The 22,525-nt window shown below is 51.0% G+C and overlaps 5 protein-coding genes across 5 annotated transcripts; 2 read left to right on the top strand and 3 right to left on the bottom strand.

Annotated features, from left to right (window-relative positions):
* Nucleotides 1–218: 218 nt before the first annotated feature.
* BDV17DRAFT_283651 (uncharacterized protein) lies at nt 219–2,242 on the bottom strand (the record flags this gene model as incomplete). Its single annotated transcript, XM_073760395.1, has 4 exons — nt 219–235; nt 379–643; nt 698–2,088; nt 2,221–2,242. The coding sequence occupies 4 exons, from the start codon at nt 2,240–2,242 to the stop codon at nt 219–221; spliced, it is 1,695 nt and encodes a 564-aa protein (XP_073612752.1).
* Nucleotides 2,243–3,295: 1,053 nt separating this feature from the next.
* BDV17DRAFT_166042 (uncharacterized protein) lies at nt 3,296–4,689 on the top strand. The gene has a single exon (XM_073754738.1). It carries the CDS (start codon nt 3,545–3,547, stop codon nt 4,601–4,603), a length of 1,059 nt encoding a protein of 352 aa, XP_073612751.1. The 5' UTR covers nt 3,296–3,544; the 3' UTR covers nt 4,604–4,689.
* Nucleotides 4,690–8,804: 4,115 nt separating this feature from the next.
* BDV17DRAFT_166021 (uncharacterized protein) lies at nt 8,805–11,192 on the bottom strand. Its single transcript, XM_073754737.1, has 3 exons — nt 10,925–11,192; nt 9,298–10,859; nt 8,805–9,249 (listed from the first exon to the last, which is right to left on the bottom strand). Exons 1-3 carry the CDS (start codon nt 11,097–11,099, stop codon nt 8,938–8,940), a joined length of 2,049 nt encoding a protein of 682 aa, XP_073612750.1. The 5' UTR covers nt 11,100–11,192; the 3' UTR covers nt 8,805–8,937.
* Nucleotides 11,193–12,114: 922 nt separating this feature from the next.
* Nucleotides 12,115–14,238, top strand: BDV17DRAFT_165990 (uncharacterized protein). Its single transcript, XM_073754736.1, has 4 exons — nt 12,115–12,145; nt 12,201–12,686; nt 12,761–13,266; nt 13,327–14,238. Exons 2-4 carry the CDS (start codon nt 12,291–12,293, stop codon nt 14,168–14,170), a joined length of 1,746 nt encoding a protein of 581 aa, XP_073612749.1. The 5' UTR covers nt 12,115–12,145; nt 12,201–12,290; the 3' UTR covers nt 14,171–14,238.
* Nucleotides 14,239–17,639: 3,401 nt separating this feature from the next.
* BDV17DRAFT_165977 (uncharacterized protein) lies at nt 17,640–18,414 on the bottom strand. Its single transcript, XM_073754735.1, has one exon. The coding sequence runs from the start codon at nt 18,354–18,356 to the stop codon at nt 17,736–17,738; it is 621 nt and encodes a 206-aa protein (XP_073612748.1). The 5' UTR covers nt 18,357–18,414; the 3' UTR covers nt 17,640–17,735.
* Between the last annotated feature and the right edge of the window lie 4,111 nt (nt 18,415–22,525).

Genomic DNA, 22,525 nt, shown 5'->3' with positions numbered 1-22,525 from the left:
TCCTTATCCTGGATCAGATACAAAGAAGCTTTGTAGGCTGAACGTTATATTGACGTCCTCGGTTGTTATATTCGGTCCACGGGTCTAAAGGGAGACTGCCCGAATAGGAGAGGATCAATTTGTATTCAAGCGTAAGCTAGACGAGAGAGACCCTATGCAAGAAATGCAATAAAGTAAATAGGTATCTCTCAAACAGGAACGAAATCATCCAGAAATATCTACACCAATCCCAGTGCTGAATGGTAGGTATATACGATAGAGACACTCATAAATCAACGAAGCGCCCAGGTTAAGTGGTCGGAAATGGGCTGACAAGAGGTGAGAGCAGGTCCGCGACGGCCGGCGAAAGCGCATAGTCTTCGCCATCCCCTGACACACAGACAGGCTGCTGCGGTCCCTCCATCTGCCGGAGGACGCAATGGAATATCATCCAGATCCCTCTGAAGACTTCCACCCGGTCTGAACCATCGAAGAGATCGTACCATCTTGTTCGACGGAGCTTGAGGACGTGCCAGGGGTGGTCTTTCTCTGAAGAGTCTGGTGGAACATCGCTTTTTCCGTTAGTGATGATGTCGAGGTAGCGGCGGTGAATGCGGAGGTGGAGGATCGAGAGGTGGTGGTTGATTGAGGAGAGCATGTAGATCTGTAACAACTTCGTTAGACAGCCCGACTGAAATGAAGAGGTAGAAGGACGTACGTCATCAAAAGGGCTTTCCCTGTCCCTTCCAATCTGGATATACCGCATCCGCTTATCCCAAAGACTAGGACCGGGTTGGACAATCTTCCACTTGTCGCTGCTGCTCATTTTCCGAGTCAATGTTGGCCTCCGCAGCCCCGACGGTCTTGCCCGCTTGCGCTCGTTATGTGCTGCCGCATCTCTCTCCTGCTCATTCAGGATGAGAGGACTGTCGCCGATGGCATCGTTTGGTGCGCCGCCCCATCGCGGTGTCGTCGTCCACCACTGCCCTTCACCCGGTCTAACCTCGATCGTACCCTCTCGTGCTCGTTCCTGAGCAGTTAACAGCATGGCCCCAACCTCGCGAACAAGATCGCAGGTGTCGCCCATGCCGAGACCGTGAGTTTGTTCGGGCGCCCGAAAGACGGTTTCGGGCCGACATTGCGCGACAAAGATCGGGCCCTCCAGCATCCCGTTCCGAGCGAGTTGTCTGTCTTTCGGTGATCGCGTGGCTAGGAATGTTTGCCGGACTGGGAATAGCAGCTTGTCTAACGACATGCGAGGAGGAAGCAGAGGCAGAGACACTTGGCACCCAAACGGCCACGCCGCCATTTCGGTTAACGCGCGGATGGTCTCATCGCGAATATCCTCGGGCATGTCGCTGCCGGCTCCGATGCGCCGACCCTTGTATTTCTTGACTTTCTCCGGCTCTGTCGACTTGGCTACTTGGGTCACAGTCGCTGTCGCTGTGGTGCTGCCTGTTGTCGACACGTTGTCGACGTCCATTTGAGTGAAATCCATCTGCATGCCTTTGTCATTGGCTTTTGTCTCGCTCGGTCCCGGCTCCGGCGACTTGGGTCGCTCATAGTATTCATCAAGACTATCATCCCAATACTGTGACATGCGCTCCAACGCCGTCCAGAACTTTCTCGTCTGCGTCACCCGCACCCGCTCGCGGTCCGCGCGAGGGGCCAACCGAGCAACCTCCCGGAACGCATCATCATTATCAAACAGCAATTCATGTTCCAGGATCTCATATTTGTCTCTTGGTGGGTAGGGGTTCTCGTTATCCAGAAAGACCAGGGATCCGTCTTCTGGTGCGGGCCGGCCGAGGGAGGGGTTGGGAGAGTCCATCTCCCAGGGCAGAGGAGCGGCGGTATCTGCGCCATCATGGCGGACGATGTCAGATAGTGGGACATCTGTTTCGACTTTGAGGTTGAGATCTTTGAATTTTTGCTGAGTGATATCCTGGGGGCGGCGAATGGAGGCAAGGACAGAGTGGAAGTCGCGCAGGGAGGCTTCTGAGGGGGTCTCGCGAACGTCGGGGAGTCTGTAAATGGGGAAGTCTAGAGGCGTTGGAGACGGCGGGGGGTCGCGTTCTCTATCGGGCTCTGAGCCGATTGCGGGGAGGCCTGGAGAAGGTTAGTTAGCTTTCAGTCAAGTATTGTCTTTGTGCGGCGGTTAGTCAATTAGCTGATTTAGGTGGACGGTGGCTTCAGTGGCTTGGGTATATAAAAAGTATAGACCGAGACAAGGAGGCTTACCCAGCGCACTCCATCCGAACATGGCGGAAGTTCTATGTGATTGCAACGGGAATTGTTCGATTGGACGAAGCCTTGGAGGAGGCAGAAGACGGGCAGAAGGGGGCAGCAAATGGTCACATGTGATTATCTCAGCGTCGCCAGGAACCGTGGAAAGAATGGTTCAGGGGCATCGAGGGGCGAGAGTGGCAACTGGTAACCAAGTCTCAATTCAAGATCACGCAGTGCACGGACGCGGTTTAGACAGTCGACAAGTCCGAAGATGAGAGACGCCAGAACTGAGGTTTCGGGGACGAAAGAGGGGCAGAGCGACCGCCTGTATCGATCATGCAGGAGTGGAGCGACATGACACAGCACTAGCCAGGGGCTGTCTCGCTATTGCTCTGGTGCGTCCGCTGCATGTTTGGTGATGACATGGTGGATCCCACAAAGAGGAGTCCAGCTGTCAATTCCACTGACCTTTTGGATTTGTATCCTGGAATTGAGAAGCAATGTCAGACTGGTCAATGACAACGACAACATTAAATGGCATTATTCTGGGGAGACGGTGGAGGTGGAGCCACGTGAGCCACAACGGGGTCTGCCAAGACAAGCTGACTCATCCGCACATGACCTGCCTTCCTGTTTGGGTCAACGGCGGGTGTCTATTGCTTCCCCAATATTCATCTCTGAGCAACTGCGTACTGCTGTACAAGTAAGAGATGCTGTCGTTGTCCTTGACTCTGTGCTCACGATGACTGAGACATTGGCCGATTCTACCGCTTCTTTCCAGCCTGGAAGCACCCCTGGTCAGACTACTCCAAAAACGACTAGAGTCGGTCTTCTATAGATTATTCGACCCGGCCCATTGGACGGACTGTGTTTCATATTCCTCCGTTCTGATCCCTCACTTGCCATCGCTCAGGAACCTATGCCTCATCTAGACCCCTAGTCTAGGAGCTGAGGCTTCAAAATTTGCATGACTGTTGACGGCTGCGGCGTCATAGCGTTTCTCTCAAGGGTCCATGCACAGCCCAACACCCCGGGCGAGGGCTCTCCTTGTGCCATTCTTAGGCAAGGATGATGCCTGCTCTCCGAACTTGACTTTCCTGAGGCGTTCCTTGCTCTCTGCTATCCTATTCTCGACGGAAGGATTCCTGGCGAACCTTCGATCTGCCATGGCCTGACCAGTTTTCTATCCTTATATTCCTCCTGCGACTACTTGGGATACCTTCTTTCGCCTTCAGTGATTTTCAATCTTCTTCGCTGTTCAGACGGCGTCTTTTTTTAACCTCCGATTGCCATCCCTCAATGTAGTTCGCCTACGGTCCAGCAGAACTTCTGCGATATGTCCACAAACCCTTCCATTATATTCCATCAGGGCCTCAGATGTACAAAGGTCCCGCGACAACCAAGAGCAACTGACTCTCAGAAGCCTTCAAGCGAAGAAAACGTTTCCGCGACTACTATTACCGACGTGCCGTCCGCCGTTGAGACATTCGCTGGAAATACAACGCTATCAGATATATCCTCTGATCGATCTATATCTAATGAGAACATTACGAACGCGCCAGGACTGGGCACAGGCATATACAACACATCCGCAGATCACTCTCTTACTCACACGACATTGACCGTCGAGACCTCAACGACATCACGACCTACCACATCCTCGTCAGATCCTATCCCCTCTGCATCCGATGATGACTCAGACGGACCTCCCTACGGCGCAATATTTGGTGTCCTATTTGGTATCCTGGGACTTATAGCACTTATTGCCCTGCTTGTCTTTCTCATTCTCCGCCGACGAGGGCGCCAACAAGCTGAAGACCCGCAAGATGACCGCGCATCTGCAAATTCAAGAACAGGCCTGCGGCGAGACTTCCGTTCTCACATGTTCTACCTCTCCGACGAATCTCCGGCGCCTTCAACCCTTTTGCCCGACCCTCCACAAATGCAATACTCCAATCTACAACCTCTAAATCAAGCACCTTACGACTCCGACCCATTTTCAGATATGGCAGAAGCGCCGCCCGGACCAAAGAGCTTCGTTGTACCTATAATAACGCAAAGACGGGCTACGGATCCTAGTGACCAAACTAAAGCTGAGGCCTCTATAGAGCCTTTCGAATCCCGCGCGGAGAACAGAGACTCTTTTCATAGCGGAACGAGCCTTGGAAGCACACTTGTCCTCCCGGGACGGAGCAGCGCAGGAAGCGAGTACCAGGGACTCAGTCACTCTTTCCCAAAATCACCCTCCAGCGGCTCTACATACCCGATGACGTTTGTGCCGCCAGCCAGCACGAGTCCGCGGAGCGGTTCATTCGATTTGGCGAACTCGCAGAGCGGGACAGCAGTATCGAGGAGGGGTTCGGGCATGATGCCGGGTGCAGGTGCATTGTTATGATACCACTCATTACGCTGCTACGCTACGCTACGTCATGCCATGTCTACTCGGGGTAGCTTTTGTCTTGTATAATAGTCTAAATGTATAATTTTCTGAACATCATGCTCATTCCCTAGTTGCCTTAGGCAGAGGTAGACATATCTGACCTAAGAATCTAACTTACTTGCCCCTGAAAGCCAAATTCATGCATACACTTCCGCCTTTCAGCCGGAATACAACGCCCACCTAACGACAACCGCAACAGGCTTGGCTGGACGATCTTAACGATGCACAATTTTCGTTGTTCTTCCAAGCCCAGATTCAGATCATGCGTTGATTGGAGTTGCAGCCCTAAGTTTGACACCCACCGAATAGATCGAAGTAGATGGGGCGTGGCATTTGAACTCAACCACCGCCCATCGTTCTTGACCGATCAATGGTAGTTAGGTAGGGTTTCAAGAGCCTAGGCCTCTGTTGCCTCTATAACAATCTTGGACAAGTACCTCGTATCAGCCTTGAAACCGCAGCGTGAACAGGAGAAGCTTTTCTCTTTGCGTCTTTAAATCTCCCTAGGAAGCTCCAAGGCTTGGTTAGGCTCATGGCCAGGGGCCAGGCCGTGAATCTCTTATCCTTGTCCTTTGAGGCACTGCGGCCAGGGCTGCCCGGGGCTGCCCGGGGCTGGCGGATTCGTCAGATAGGTGGATGCCGACGATTCAATCTCATTAGTGTCTGCGAACCAGGCCATGGGAGGAGTCCGAGTTGCTTCAAGGACTTCCAGCATGTTCCCAGGGAAATGAAGTTGCGCAGAGACGAAGGTTTCGGACAGCTCAACTGCCGAAGGGATGGCGACTCTGTGTGTAGGGCTGACGTCGCGAGGCGAGTAGAGAAGCTCATTACCATGTCTTGGTAACAGTGCTTCAAATGAGCTGAGCTCCACCGCATCTGAAGTATTGCTAGACATAGTGAAAGCTTATCAATTAGGATCATGGCAGGTGTCGTGGTTGTTACTCCCGTTCAGCTGTTCGTCCGACCGGCTCTTTAGGCAATTCCTGCAGACCTCCAGCAGCTCCAGGCTCAGGGCTGACTCCCCGCGCGGCTTATGGATAACCATTCTCAAAAGGTTCACCATTCTATCATCTGTCAGTGGCCTCCCAAACGACACTTTATCCTCACAAGCTGCTTTAAGGGTTCGCTTGTGATTTTGCGAAGGCGGCGTCGGGGTCGTCCAGCCCACTGCTGGGGTGACTCTCCTGGTTATCGAAGTTGGCTATACTCTCCGAGGCCATAGTAGTCAGACCTCTTGGGGAAGAAGAGAATGCAGAGGTACATAATCTCCTTTTCTGTTGTCTGGTACCTTGAAGATCATCATGATCTTTTCATTACGTGCGGAGGACTCTTCGACCGACTTGATGTAGCAATCGAACTGTCAAAACTAGAACGAACAGTTGCTAGAATAGAATATGTACGGATAGGGGATTGAGGTCATTTTACGTTGACCAGTCAACATTGTATCATGGCGCTTAGGATGCTTCAGTGGAAAACGCCCTCTCTGTGCCCTGTTGTAGTGTATCTCTGGAATGGCACTTTTCTGGCTAGCTCAATAAACTCTGAATGCATTATTGAATGATTGATGCTTTCGTAACTTGGTATATAAAAATCCCGTGGGGGTGATACTGATCTCCCATCCCTCATGTAGTATCTCATGCAATGTTGTTCTTGAGTCCGTAAGCACGAATGTGTCGCTCTAATTCTCTTCTTTACCGACGATGGGACGACTGTTCATTACTCGCCGGCTAGACTTACTACCTAGGTACTTAAACTACTTGCCCCTGGTGGGCAGACTCTTCTTTTCCACCATGCCCACATCCATCCAGTTGGCCTATGCTTTGATCTTGGTGACTTGTGGTGCTCGGGCAGTACTGCGCCCATGCCGCAAAGTTCTTCGAATGTCGGGTCTTGACATTTGCAAGAGCGCTAGCGCTCTGCCGGTATAACTAGGTAGCATGCCCTGGTGAATTCCGGAAGCGCTGCCTGGGGATTTGGCTTGAGTCCCTTTCCATCCAGTGTGGTCTCGCTGAACCTGAACAGTGCCCAGTATGCAGCGATAGAGCTTTCCGTAGCTGACAGACTGGAGGCAAAACAACTCATCCTTCATAGCCTCCGTGACAGCACATTAACACTCCGTATATGGACCTCGTCAAACGGGAAAATTTGTGGGCCTGCCGAATATGTTATTCCATCAACTCGACCGTATTGTACGCACTGTTGCAACCATCGCAAGTACAGGGTACCCTTTTCGTGCGAATAGGCTTCCGCTTGGATCCACAGCGAGCTAGATGCATAACCAAGAGCTCCCTCTTTGGCGTTTTGTAGTTGTATATGGGACAGATACAGTAGAATATGCAGGGCCCGACGCGGCTATTACCTCTTTGGAGCGTTTGCAACATCTCCAGTGGCCGAACATGACGAAATCTGTGGTGGTTCCTCCCAAAGCACGGCTCATTCGTATATGACTGGGGGACGTTATGTCAAGGCTCGTGTCCATTCCATCAAAAATAGATACCAGGCTGGAGCCTTTGGCAACAAGATCGGTCTGTGCCTGCTCAGCTAGCCCGTGGTCTTGGCACCAATAAAAACATGTTTTCTTCATTGGCGGTTAAGGCGTCGAAACTGCACATCACGACGACTAGAGGGTGGCGGCGAGACTTCGATTCTGAAGAAGCCGTACAGAAATAATTTGTGCTCCTGGATTCTTGTTGGTGAGATTTCCATTCTCATAGATCCCTTTGCGATTGGTTGTCATAGGAATAGTGGCCCTGCGCGTTAGTCTTTTTGAGAGCAGCAAACTTTTTATCCAGAAACTTCAAGAAGTAATTGAAGTAATAAACTTTCAGTAATATAGTATTCTGCGCTGGATTCTAGCCTAGAGCCCAAAGAAGGCTTGACTACGGATACCTGCCGCTGTAGTTGACAGACTATGTCACGCAGTGTGCATACTTCGCTGTCGACCGTACGACCTGCCTATTTAGGATATCGGAATGACGACCTCGGATCACCGAGACTTATGCAGAAATTTTCTGCTATTTCCACGGTTCAAAAGTTATGTCTCTTCTAGTTGCTGTTTCCGGCTAGAATGCTTATTATTATCCGTGTATTTAAACCACCGTTTGCAGCTAGATTGAGAAACCAGACCTTCATTCTTTGATATTATTAGTGGTCGATATCGAGTAATTTACGCCTAGGCTGACGCTCATATATTACCTGGTAGCAATCTTAGAGGACATGCCTTATAAAAGGAAATAAATAAAGCCGCATGTATATTATTCTGACTACTTAGTAACTATTTGATTACTACTTGTTAGCTGGTTAGGCTGGTATAAGGGTTTATTCACCAGTATTAAACCTAGTACTAGTTTTGCTATATAGACCCCTGCTACTCCCTCCTATATCTAAAGTACTTTAATCAACAGCATTTTACCAGTTCCTCCCTCCCTTCCCCCCCCTGCCCTGCAAGCAGGGTAGTTCAGTAAGTTAACTACCTAGTAACTACTTTTTAACCACTGCAACTCGGCATAATGCACCCTCGATTGAGGGGACTGCTACATTCACGCATTTCTGGTCAGTCCACCAGTCCAAGCGCACTTCGGGCAGTGCTACTACTGGCAACCATTTCAATGCGTGGGCTGGTTTGGGTATGACGCTGGGCACTCACAATTATCAGATTGTGACGACGGAGGGGTATCAGAGTAGTGGGTCCGCTTCTATTACTGTTTACTAGTGGTAGGTCTTTAGCCCCTGCGTTATTGCCGTTCTTTCTCTGAGAGCGAACGTCTTTTCACGCCATGACTTGTTCCCTGTATGTGGATAGTTGTTGCCCATGCTAGCGTTCCTTGTGCCCCTGCTGTTGTCGATAGCTCGTCTCAAACAACATCTCTGTCTATCCTGTTTGCATATCAGAGCCGCACCTGAGCCCATACCCTCTCCAATCTACCTCAGGGGTCAGTGCCCCAGATTCAGCCACTCAACCCCATCCATAAACGCATCCCTCACAGCTCCGACGTCATCAATGAGCACATCACCCCCATTGTAGAAAGGATTCGGTACGTCCCCGTAAAGAAACTCATTAACTTCGTCATGAAGCCAAAACTGCATGGCCGATCTGGATATACATGGTTGGCTTGGCCAGCGAAACGACTGGGCGAGCTGCAGGAACGCGGCTGCGCCAGTCAAGCATAACTGGTGTTAATTTCTGAATAACCAAAGTGAGCCGCCTTTCATTCATAATATCATCCCGGAAACAAGCAGCAGAAAGACAGAGAGACCGCAAACATCCACGCCACGATAAAAACCCACCTTCAACCCTTCGCAGCATGCGACCTCGAGCTTAGCGCCAACTGAATACAGAACTCTCCCCATTCACTGCCACCACTAGACGGAAGGATCTCCTCCACGATCGCCTCTTCCAGGCGCTGTCCATAACGCCGACGGAACTCTGCCTTGACGTTTTCGCAATGCCGCGGCTCCCAATGTAGACGGACAAGCCGGGAAATCAACAGCTCTGACCTCCCTCCGCCGGAGCGTGACTCGTGGAGAGCTTGATGAAGAAGCAACGCGTCGCGCATGGGGCGATTTATGGCACCGTTGAGGATATGTGCGAGCGTTTCGCCCTAGGAATATATATTAGTCAAGCATAGAAGGGCTGGTGGGGGACGTACGACAAGATTTTGAGATTTCTGGATCATCTCACGGGCAAAATTCCGGTTGTAGTTCTTCTCGTAAGCGCGCAATACCTCACGCAAGTGCGAGTCGCTTCGGCGAACAATAATATACATCATCCCTGTCTCGCCACCATTTCGTGATATAAGAGCGGCGTGTAGAGCTTGCACGTCACGGTGTACAAGCTCGGTATCGACAGTATCGCACTCACTCTGCCGGCCCTCCTCAAGAGCAAGCAAAACAGCCGTGCGGAACTTATCCGCCTTCAGCTCGGCCATCATACATTTCTCTAGGCTATCAGCGTACTGCGAGTCCTTGAAAGAATTTTTGATTTCGCGCATTTCGCCGTTGGAACGGCCAAATAGAGACTCTATGAGGAGCTCACGCCTAGAGGACCCTAATTGGTAGTAGCAGTTTGCCCAGAAGGCTTCGGACTCCCAACGGCCCAGGGCGGTTGCGTAGCAAACTTTCCCAATGGCACTGTTGCCGAGCTTGACACGGATGTGTTTAGCCAAGTTGACTCCTTTTCCGGAGATCTTGACATGTTTCTTGTATTCTTTGCGGAGGTCGAGCATTTCGTGGTTCGTCAAATGGGGAAGGATCTGGATCAAGGTCTTGGTGTCGATGTTGCGCGAGCGAGAGAGAGCGTCACGTAGCGCTAGGGCGTCTTCCGTTGGATTATAAGTTTCGTGGGGAGCAGGCACGTCCCTTTGATCAGTGTCAGCATTATTATTGCTCTGAGACAATGTATCTTCTTGTAGCGGCTCGTTTGTTTCGGTGTCCTTGCGCTCAAATTCGACTGGACTGCTAGGACGATCAGCAAGTCGACCATCAGGCTCAAGTCTGGCGTACGGCAGCTCCTGGTCCTGCTGGTGTGCAGGCGGGGCTATGTTCTGGGAGTGGGGGGTCCCGTCCGCTTGGCTGCCGCTGCTAGAAGGCATAGAGTTGTACCCATAGTCGCCTCCAGCATAGGCGTCGTAATCCAGCTCCATGTCAGAGTCATAGAAACTCTTATGATTGTTGTCCACAGTACTTGATTCGTCTTTTCCAGACAAGGGCTGTGATCCCTTGTCTAAGGTGCCTAGAAAGTTGTGCACATTCATCAGATTAGTTTCATTGCGAGGTATGAGCTGCTCGATATCCTTTAGCGATGACGAGGCAATATACTTGGGTTCACTCGCTAGTTGGTCATTTCCAGGTCCCTTCCCACTGTCATTGCTGAACGTGGCTCCTGGAAGCTTAGACTGCCGAGACCTCAACTCAGCTTCATCCGAGAGCCCACTCTCATCCCCGGTGTTATCATCGCCGGTATATCGCGGCAGTGCAAACGAGGCGATTCTGCGAAGGTGGGACGCGATGTGGAACGGGCTGACAGCGGACATCAGACAAAAAGGGCAAGCTCGTTGTGTCTGTGATTCGGAAGGCGTGACCTGCAGTCCTTCTTTGTTTGACGCTTGCACGCCGTGATTGAGAACCTCGTGATTAATCCAGTCTCCGATGCTATCGTACGGCTGATCGGGCGCTTTGCAGCGGCTGTATGTGCAGATGTACGGCCGAAGATCTCGCAGGATATGCGTCCTTCAGATGAGTTATTTCTAGAAGCCCCCAAGCAGGAACAACACTCACTCCCAGTGCTTCTTATTAAGCATTTTTCGTGGGCAAATGGTGAAACAATACGGGCATTCGAACTCTTTAGCGTCAGGACCAGGGTTGGGCGGAGCTGGCAACAAAATGGAATCCCCGTTCTCGTCATCATCAGTGGGTAGGAATGACACAGTCGAAATGACAGACATATCCTCATCCAGTTTTACTTTTCCCGTATCCAACCACGTTGCGGTCGATGGTTGGGAAGGTGCGACCACGATCGGCTCCAAACCAGGCACGAACAGATTCTGTGGTTCTTCTGGGATCTGCATCTCGCCTTTATCAGCACACTCGCCCACGAGATCAGCCATTGACAGACGCTCAACTGCCTCCCTTCGCTTCTTCCAGTATCGGAACTGCTGTCTTCGACGGGTATTTGCCTTCGCAAGCCGCGCTATCAGATAGTGATCTCCCTCCTGCAAAGGGCTATAACTGCGGAAAAGATCCTGGATGTAACGTTCGTCCTGAACAGCGAATTGCTGTATAAGATCAACTCCCGTCTGTTGGTCAACTTCACGATATCCGAGTGCCCTTGAACTTCCAAGTCGCATGGCAGGGTTCCGTATCTTGAAGGCGAGACGGTAAAGCTTATCAATTGTGGCCGCAGTACTATCGGTGAGAACCCCAAATAGCGGCCTTTCTTGATATGAAGATACGTCCTCTTCTTCAGAATCTTCAGAGACATCCCCCTCGTCCGGACTCACATCTCTCGTGGCGACCTTTAGCACTAATAACACGCCGATTACCACGCCTACTCTCCGCTGAGCTCGCACCAAGGGATGTACTCACACTGAGACAGTACCCTTGACAAGTCTCTTAGGAGACTGAGGGTGTGATCAAACAGTAGCTGCGCATCACGGAAGCGGTAATCGAGCGAGCTGTGTCCTCCCGTATACAGTCCAAGATTGCGAGCCCATAAGTCAAACCGCGCCATTTCGTTGTCCAACCTTGCCCATGCGGAGTTCCCAGTGGCATCTGAACCTTCAAGCTCTCTAGTAAGCTCCCTGATTTCGCGCCCGACAGCGGCAAGCGTCGCGTTTGTTGTGTCCATCTCTCAACAACGATGACTTAGCTTACTGCATTGCCTTTGTTAGACAAGACTGTTGTTTTTTTCGGAGCTGGAGGAGACAACAATGCTAAGACACCCTTGCCTTTGAGACACTGATGTGATTGACCTTTACGGCTCAAAGTCGAACATGCGCTGTAAGCATGCCACGTCAGCGACCAGGGTCCAGCCGCTGTCAGCTAACCCTGCTAGAATCTGACTGAGCCCCTCTCTTGAGATCTCGCACTGCTCGGGGCCTCACTTCCTTAGTTTATTCGACCCCAATGCTGCCAACTGTCACAGATGTCTGGCGTTGAGGTTGTCGGTATCCTGCTCGGAGCAATACCACTGGTAGTCTCCGCCCTCAAGGCATACAAGGAGAGTAAACAGCGGTACATCTGGTTCATGAGCAAGGAGCCTCATATCGACAGATTGATCCAGTCGCTGAACGAACAGATCTATTTCATCAGATCGGACGTTGACGTTGCATTACGATCGACAGATCTCGAGCAAGACAAGATCAAGACCTTCCTGTCCGACCCGGACCTCGATCTCTTGCGCGATCGGGAGGTGGCGGACGCAATCCAGGACTATCTAGGAGAAGGCTTCCAGCTCTACCTGAGTGCTCTTGCGCGTTGTCAGGGTACGATATGTCATATCGTACAGAACCTCAACGGCCTCGTGTCCAGCGGGAGAAGAGTATGTGAGCCAGGACTTCCACTTTCACACCCTGTGCGTTTTGCAACAGAGACACTAATCGAACCTGCTGCTAGATTGAATCTACTGACCTCACTGCCATTGTTCGAAGCACTCCAAAGACAAACGGCGACTTTGATTTCCACAAAAAGATCAAGTTCAGTCTGCAGAAGGAAGACATTGATGCCCAGATAGCAAGCCTCGAAGCGTCTGCGAAAATATTAGGCCGGATCAACAAACAGAGCACACGAAGAGAAGCCGTCACCGTACAATCAACGTCGCGAACAATCACGAAGTTTACCTCTGCCCTTGCTTCGGTACGTGGCTCGGCGCATCGTCTATATTCTGCTATCTCTCAGGGCTATCTACATACCTGTCACGACCAACATGAGGTGCAACTATTCCTACAGACGAGGTCCGCCCTATTAGAGGGAAAGAAACCAAGAATGCTTCGAAAACCGCCAGTTGTGTTTGAAGTGGCGCTCTGTGCGGGAAAAGACACGCTCTGGAACCAAGATGCGTGGAGTTATAAGACCGAGATTCAGGTCATTGAAGAAGACGACAATGACGACGAAGACGATGGGTAAGTCCTGCAGTTTGTACCTGGAGACATTGGAAGCTCACGTTTACCACTTACCTCTAGGCCGAACCCTGCTCTACCCAGTCCCCGACCTGTCGTGACGTTCAATCTCCCGAACCCAGTGACTACGACCGCCCCTGGCCTCGTCCACATTCATAACCTGTGTTCCCTAGTGTCCTCGAGGCATGGAAGGGGAGCCAGCGTGGATATATGTCTTTTAGGAAGTGGAAAACTTTGCTCCATTGCACGTCCACCAAGGACGAGGCCAACGTCTCTCCAGACTACAGATATCTCGGGCTCTTCCCCGTTAACCCTAACAGCTCTACTCACCGGCTCGCATGCAAATATACCACCAATACCCCTTAACCACCGCATAGCTCTATCGTACAACATTGCTTTAGCCGTCCTACAACTTCACTCAACTCCCTGGCTGCCCCTTCCGCTTACAAGTTCATCCATCTTCTTTATCCCCGAGACCTACACTAAAGAGAACAAGAGACCCACCCAAAGTCCTAAGTACCTCCCCTTCATCAAAGCCACCTTCCACAACTGCCGGCCAACATGCGCCATGCCCCACCACAACACTCGCGAGTCGATGCTCGAACTCGGTATCCTCCTCCTCGAACTCTGGCACGCCCAACCCATCGAGGAATTCGCAGAGAACCACGGCCTCAAGTTATTTCCATCCTTCGGATCCAGATACGAGGTCGCCCAGGAATGGGTTACGTATAGTGAAGATGAAGGTGACATGATGCCATTCTACCTCGAGGCAGCGACTAGGTGCATTGAATGCACTTTTACCACCTCGGCCGCGCGTCCTGATTGGAATGATTTCACCTTCCAGAAGTCCGTCTGCCAGTACTTGCTTAAGCCGTTATTGGATAATTGTCCAGCCCGATATAGGTGAGGAGAACGTAATGCATTGCGTTGGGGTGAACTGTATTAGAATGTGGCGCATTGCACTAGAGTAATAATAAACGCAGAACTGCACGAGGGTTCTAGTAGGCGATGCCATATATGGAGGACGAAATGGTGTATGGCATTCATACTGGCCTTGAAAGGTATAGATCGACTTGATACGCAAACCAAAATGACCCAGTGCCCAGTAGTCCAGCGTACAGTAAATTATTATTATTATTATTATTATTATTATTTAATCAAATTTAATGTCCATACCGAGCCTTGCGGCTATGATAGACCACATGATGTAAGATAGAGAAACAACCTTCTGGCTGAAGCCGGCTAGCTGTCTCGGTCTCCAAACAGTTCCTAGGCGTTGTGCCCACATCCATAGTTCTTCTAAGTCCTTTTCCTCACCCTAGACTGCTTGCTTGCGCAGGGCTTTCGACAATTTGAAGCTCTCCTCGTATTCTATCTATTCCAGGGTGCTCCCTAGGCCCATAAGCCCAGGCTACCCTGTTTGTCATCCTTCTCCTGATCGTTCTGCCTCCTCCAGGATCTCTAGTCCCCATTCGCCATCTCTCATAACCTGCTTCAGCGCTCTCCGGGCGTATTCTAGGTGCTGGGCCGCCTCTGTGGATACTAGAAACTGTAAGACAGCTTCCGTGGCTTTAAGCTCCCCAAGGATCAGATGGCGGACTGTCTCCCTTGGCTCTCCATATCCTTGACAGGCCAGACTTTGCCGGGCCTGAATCTTATGTAGATGAGCGCCGATCATCGCGTGTCTAGTTTTGAGCTGGTGGTACCGGCTGGCTAGCTCTTTCGAGGCTCGTGCTGCACGGGGATCCAACTCCCAACCCTTAGATGGCTTGTAAACCTGTCGGCTCTGACAGGGACACTTTGCTAGAGTCCGTGCAATCCATTCTTGCTTGGATGCTTTAGTTGCTTATGTGCAGACTCTTCTGGTGAATGCCAGAGAGAGTCCTTCAAGTGCGGACCCAGGTTTACCTGCTACTTATTTGGCTGCTTGATCTGCCATCTCATTTCCTTCTATTCCAGAATAACCTGGCACCCATGGGATGATGGGCTCCAGACCCCGAGTTTGGAGTTCTCGGGCGGCCACATGAACCTAAACAGCAAGAGCTTGACCTGGTCCAGCTGATGTATGTTATAATCTGGCGATCGCTGCTTGGGAGTCAAGCAGAATAACCACAGGGCCTCTTCCCATGATTTGCTTAGCCTTTTTCAGTGCCTGAAGGGATCCTAGAAGCTCGGCATCAAAGACTTCTTGGAATTTTTCCCCATCGGGAAGCCTTGCGTTTTGCATGCACCTTCCGGATTTCGCCATGCAATCCCTGCGCCTGCTCTGCCCTTTTTTATATTCTGGAGTCATCGGACCGCAGAGACCGTCTTGGGCAGACGTCTCGAGCAGCTATAATGGCCTCATCCATGCTTAGAACCTTAATTTATTCGGCGAATTGATTTTTCTCCGCTCTCTGCATGGTTTCAACACCTCCAGAAGGATCTGCTGGTAAAATCGCAGCCATTTGACGCGCTAGAAGGAATAGTGGCTTTAGCTCACCAACTTCAGCCCACCATCTGTTCCCAGGTGCCTGCTCCCCGGGTTGGATATGCTGGTCCCCTCCTCTGAAACTCACTGGGAGAATGTTCTTAGCTGGTTGGTCACCCGGTAGGCTAAGCAGGGGACATGTGTATCCTAGTTGTCGTTTCTCTAGGAGAGCCTCTGCCGGCGTAAGTCCTGCTTCTTTGACTAGTGGTCCGATTGTGGCGGACTCTAGCATGCCCGTAATCGCCCGTGCTTGACGGTTACTCATGTGTTGTATTCCAGCTTGCCCGTCTTTCTGGCCACGCCACCAGAGCTCAGCGCCATAGTATCCGCCGGACTAGCCCTGGAGCCAATCCATGGACCCTGCATAGGGATCGTACGCGCGCCTCCGCATTTCGTGCTTTCCGGGAGACACGTTCGATAGGTGCGTCTTCAATGTCAGGCCGGCTTCTAGCCAGATGCCCAACCATCGAGTGGCGTCTTGGTTAAATGAGACCCGATGGCCCCCACCTTGATACGGGCTCGCCGGATTTGGTTCCCAAGTTGTCGGCCGCGTTTTCGGGTGAACAGGATGGCCTCTGTTTTCTCCGAGTCAAACTGGACCATGTTTTCACGGCCCCATTGTACAGCAACCTCTGTCGCTCCCTGCAAGTTGCCGCATACTTCTTGTACTGAGCATCCCGGCGCTAGAAGACCAACATCATCTGCAACGGACAGAGGTTGCACTCCAGGGACAGCCTTCTCCACTGCGTCGAACAGTCCACAGATATAAAAAAGGAACAGGATAGGGGATACCGGGGATCCTTGAGGCACCCCTGAATCAATCTTCTAGGTGGGGCATTGTATGTTGTCAATAAACCAACCGGACTTGCCGGTCTGTCAGAAATGACCTCACCCACCGGATCAAATCCCCATCGAATCCTCTTTTTCGAGCATCACGATTATCAGCTTTGCCGAGTTGACATGGTCGAACGCCCCTTTTATATCCATGAATAGGGTTCGCATGAGCTATTGTTGCCTCTAGGCCTCATGAGTAGACTGGATAAGACATGTAACTGCATCGATTGAGCTTCGTTGTTTGCGGCCGCCCATTGTTCCTGGGTGTAGACTATTCCTAGCCTCACAGTGATCAGCAATAGCATCAGCCGCCATCTTCTCCGCCACCTTTCCCAGGCAGTTTAGAAGACCGATCACCCGGTACGCTTTGACCAGGCTGTAGTCAGGTTTATTCGACTTCCTAAGCAGGATTCCTCTGGTCACTTTCCATTTTCGAACTAAGGCCTCCTTATCCTCAATAGATGTGACTAGCTCACCCTGTGATCCTTTAAGGGTCAGTGTAGTGGCTGTGCTCCTGGACATGGTGAATTTAAGAGCAAGCCAGCACCGATCCTTGTCATCAAGACCAGATTCCGGTGATCCTTGTAGGAACGTCTCCCAGCGCTCTCTCTTTGGGCGCCGGACTATCCGATAGTAGTTGTTTCGGATTTCCTTATCCTCGTCGGCCGAGATAGATTGTGATTACCATCCTCGCCTAGCACGGCTGTAGGCTGCCAGAGCCGCTTTGACCCAGTCATACAGGACATTCCTCAGTTCTTCCAGGTCGTCAAGCCTTGCATTAGCCAGCCCAATGAAATGCAGATGGGCGCTCCATCTGGAGATACTGGTATATACCCAAGTACACATTGTCAATGTATAAATCCGAGGTGAACCATAGTAGTCCCAGGGTCAGTAGTGTCGGCGACCACCGGCCGCTCGGGTCCAGGCTCGATCTGATTGCTAGTAGTGCTGGGAACAGAAGGAACTGGCGAGTCATAGTTGCGAAAGATCATGTCAAGCGCCGTGCTCAGTATTTCAGCTGGTGAATAATCTCCTGCGTCTGCAGTAATAAGCATGAAATTGGGGGTTCAACTGGAATAGTTACAGGACCCAGGCCGTGAGAAATACTAACTATAGGCTCACTGTCATGAATTAGAGTTATCCCAGGGGCCAGTTTCTGGGTCAACTTCTAACTCGTCTGGTTGGTAGAGTTGAGCAGCAACAACCTCAGTGTCCGTGTCTCGCCCTCCATCAGAACCCTACTTGCATTCGTAGATATATGAATTTTCCTAAAAATAGCGGGCAGATCCCCGACAACGGCTTGTCGATCTGGGTCAATGCTAGTCACGCGAACAATGGTGTACAGTATCTCCTGACTAACGTGGACGGGTCTAATAAGTACCCTCATTGACTGGGGGCTTTGTGTAATGGAAACGGGTTCAAATCTGTCAGGAGACTCGACGCTTACGCGGATTTCAGGAGATTCAATAGTCATGGATCTCCCATCTTCGTGACAGTCTTTTTTCTTTTGGTTTCCGGTTGGTCGGGCGGGCACTTTCATCGTGGCCCCCCTGCCGTACTCTACCTCTGTTACCCCATTGACGGGGATCCCGTGGGGTTTGGTAGTCTTCTTTCGAGCTTTTCTTTCTGTCGATTCTGAAAATTTGACCACCTGAAAAGGGCCACCTGGGTATGCTGTCTCGTTGTTCGCCCCAGCCGTAGAGGCTGGCTTGCTATCGCCACCAGGATTTGTAAGGTTTACAGTGTTTTTAGGGTTGACTAACGCGGTGCCCTTGGTATAAGTGCCCATATTGCCACTTGCCCCTACTGTAGAGTCTGGGCTGCCACCAGGGCCAGGGTTGGTGAGGCTCTTGCTTTTGTCGGGGTTAACCGAAGCAGTTTCCCTGGTATGAGCGTCTATATCGTCTTGGTAGTGGCCATGCGGCCAGATTCTTAAAAGCAAAGGCCTCATTCGTGTAGCCAAGCGAATAGCTAATGAAGCTCAGTGTGGGCAGACCGCGGTACTTGATTTTGCCGCCCTTCGCGATCTACCGGCATCGCAGAAACGAGGAGAGCTTCGTGGTGGGCTTTCTGCAAGAAGGATAGACTAGGTTGTTTCGTGAGTCTGTGCTGCAACGCTGAGTCGAAATGCTAATCCGCCCACTCCCCCGGTATGAGGCGAAGGCAGCTAGGGCAATCAAGTTATCAGGCGGACCATATTTCACCTCAGCCTAGATATCCGAGTGCACCGATTCGACAATTTCGGTGTGACACGCCGGGATATCGTATGCAGCGACAGCGTTCTGCATGATATCAGGAAAATCCTGCAGCCACTTACTGTAACGTCCACATCAACATAGGGCTTGCTGAAGAAACCATCAGGCAGGTCGGAGGGGGTGCGCTTAAACACCTCCAGGAGCAAGCCACACACCTGCCTTCCAAACTGTCTCAATCTGCAGCAGCTGGATGTCTTTCTTTTTTTCCACGAAACCAAAGGCGTGCAAGCTAGTTGGCCTCGAAATCTCGGTCGCTCTTGGACATCCCCAAGCTTGGCCGTTCGAGAATGTAAAATCCGGGGCACCCGTTTTGGTCTAGGAAGACTCTTTAGGGTTAATTGCCAGGGTTAGCCAGCCACGATTCAACTTCGCGCATCTAATCAGTGCTCGTCGCAAAGCGTTATGGGGCGAGGGGTAAATTGAGCTAACTGCTAAGCTGAATAGCTCAGTAAAGAGACAAAGCCACACAGGATGTTGGGTATCTGCTCAATATTCGAATCTCCCGCCAACACAAACATACCCAATGTAACCCGATACCCTCGCCAGCCCCCAAGCGGTTCGCCAGCCCCAATTCCAGGCGCTGTCCAGGTTCTGGTCTCTCTATAATTTTCCCAATCACGTCACCGCCCATGCCGAAGCCATGCCCCCAGTCCGGCCATTGCTCGCCCCCGGCGTCCTTTATGGTTTCAGTACTGCTTGCTCAAAGTGCCATCTTTGAGCTCTGTCGCTCACGCGTCGCCAATTGGGCCCCTCGTTCCGAGCGAACTTCTGCGAGAGGCAAGGTAGAATGACCCAGCACAGCGCGGGGATTATCAACGTATCAGGATCCCCGTTGTAACCTATCTAACCAAACGCTCCTCGTCGCCTCCCTCTGACAGAAGAACACGCCTGGAACACGAGCGCCAACCAGGTCATAGCTATGACTATATCAAGGCACCTGGTAGTAGCAGCCGCGACATTCACTGGAATTCCTGGTTCAGACAAGGGTATATTCAGCCCTCCACTTCGATCATAGACTGGTTGGTGCTGGATGGATACATTCACTGCCAGTTCTGGGGCCACGGTCTGGCGCTGAGGGGGGCCGCTCGCCTGGCCTTGCGTCGTCGACGCTTAGCAATGCGTACACTGCGGCTGAGAGGTGAGGCCAAGGCATTTGCCTCTACCCATTTGGTGAGGAAGGCACCAATACCAGAGCTGCGGCGAAGTTGCTAGAAAGTGCCATATTTGAGGATTTGATACAGGTTTGGAAGACTTTGTAGACTGGAATCCCATATACTGCGTCGTTGAAATCGCTAGCTGCAAAGAGGGGCAGTCTAAGACCCTCTTGTACTTGTGCACGGGACTTGTTGGATCCCTTGTGGGCCGACAACCGGCCAACCGATGTAGTTGTGTCCTTGAGGGACACCCCAAAGGGCCAAGGCTATCTTCGTCGTGCGCGTGATGCAAATCAGCGGTTTTAGGAAAAAAACTCTTTCCTTGAACAGATGTCTCTTTGCCTGCAGTATTTCCATGGCATCTTTCTGATTTGAGTGTTCGTGATATTCTAAAGCAAGCTAAACTATTAAATGACCTGTTACTAAGGATTGCAGCCATCATTTATAGTAGGAGCCATTTTGGTTAGACTTAGAAGAAAGTCAAGTTATTCGTGTACTTGGTGTAGTTAGGGCATCATAGCTGCACATGATGGCAACTAAAGGCTGGCTGCGAGATTCCGATTCAGTAAATGCATCACGGATCGTGAGAGTGAGATGGAAAGGCTGCCACGACCTGATTAGACTGCTCCCGATGACATCGCCTGCAGACTTGAACTGGTCCTCAAGGTTTGCTACCCTCTTCGCGAGGTCTACGGGTCTGGACGCGGATTGCTTAGCGACGTCAAGTTCGGCTTGAAGTTCACCGGCTTTCTTTCTTGAGTTCAGTTCGCTCTTGTCTAGAACATCCCGTTTCTATCCACTTCAAGAAACACGACGTCCGCCAACAAGAGCTTCAATGAAGGCGTGTCTGCAGCCCAATAAAAAAACTTTTTCAGCACCATGAATGGCAACCAGCAACCAAGGTGAGAGACTTCCCAGTTCCTGGGAGGCCCTGAATCATGAGTAACCTGTAGGCAATCGGCGAACATCGTGGCAGACATGGTACACTTTATCTGGGATTTAGGCCATCCGAACGCCGCCAAAGCATCAGAACGGGCCTTTTGATCGCAGTTGGATCATGTGCTTCAAGAGAAGGTCAGCTTTGAAGTCACGGTAGTCTTCGGGTTCCAGGGAAACAGTCTTATACCAGGTCATTTGGTCAAGGTCAACGAACGAATTATCAAGCATCCCAACTTCAGTTGTGGCATCAATGAACTGCAGTGTGGTGTTGATTATAGCAGAGGTTATTGGACTTGTTGAGAGCATCGGAAACATTCCGCCTGGGAGGGCCAACCCGAGCATTTGAGATGTGGCCCAAGCCCTGCATTGATGCTTTAGTGGTAGCGTTGACCCTACTTTTATAGTCGGCCATCACCAGGGGGTAACCTGATTGATCATCGAGCGAAACAGTAAGCCAGGATGACTGCATGTTAAAGCGAAAGATATATGAAAGGCTTCAAGAAGCAAGACAGTCAAAGACAACCACCAATCGAGAAAAGAAAACAGTGCCGTATTCACGTTCAACTGGCAATTGAGAGAGGCAAATTCGAAGTTTGTCCCGGCGCCAGACATCAAGGGCGCAGCTGCTGCGAGTCGAAAAACTTGATTATCCTGCTTTCGCTTCCGGGGTACCTCCCAAAGAGTATATCATAATGCCTCTCCCTAAAATATCCCTTTTGTGTGAAGGGCAGGGTGTCCCATTTCCAGAACGTCGGCGGCTGATACAGGGCCTGGGTAATTTGACCCTTGATAGTTTGTATATCTTTTAACCATCTCCTTTAGGCCCGCGGCTCTGTGAGGCTTCGAAGACACCTGGCTTGAACTCTGGCCTGGGCGAAGTATCGTTGTGGGTACCATTCGGCAGACGAAGTCATCCCGGGCAGACGCAATTGAGATGAGCATTGCCCGTTTGAAGCTTCAGATACATGGGCAGAACCAAACTCCGGGGTTTATTGAGCCGCAGCTCCCAAGGTAGTCTGGTGAAGATCGACAAGCAACATATACATTGCAACCAGCACACGCACGATGCCCAATTCGTGAATAATCACAGAGCAGAAACGATTTTCCTCTAGGTGAGCTCGACTGTGATGTCCCCGGCTGCAATCCCGTTCTCAACAAGTTGATCCACGATGAGAAAGACATCCGCGCGGTTGGCAGCATTGGAGGCTGATTTACCGCGAGCATCCTTGGTACCCGCCGAGTTGTCAGAATTGATAAAACTCAGCGGATGGGCCATATTGAACGTATTCTTTTGTCAGGTGAGAGCTTGCACGCGCCCTACCAGATTGACCACTGCCTAGTCGAGCGCGCCGTTGTAGAGTATTTGGCTCACCGAAGAACACTGTAGTCCTCGTAACTCGAGTCTGCGGTCATATATTCCAAATCCGTAGGGACGCTGCCCTTGGCAAAGGCTCCATAGTCAGGGTAAGTTGTGATACACCTATCCTTGGAGTCTTACTTCAAGGTTTTCTATCAGGGACAGCGCTGCTTATTATAAGAAGCTAATTTATAGGATAGTACGTAATAGGGGGTAGTAATAAAAAAATTTAGTTCAAGAGCTTTATAATAGA

Source organism: Aspergillus undulatus, assembly GCF_047715775.1.
Source record: "Aspergillus undulatus strain CBS 261.88 unplaced genomic scaffold BDV17scaffold_48, whole genome shotgun sequence".
NCBI lineage: Eukaryota > Fungi > Ascomycota > Eurotiomycetes > Eurotiales > Aspergillaceae > Aspergillus > Aspergillus undulatus.
Note: the sequence above shows the minus strand (reverse complement) of the source record. Positions and strands in the feature narration are given on the sequence as shown.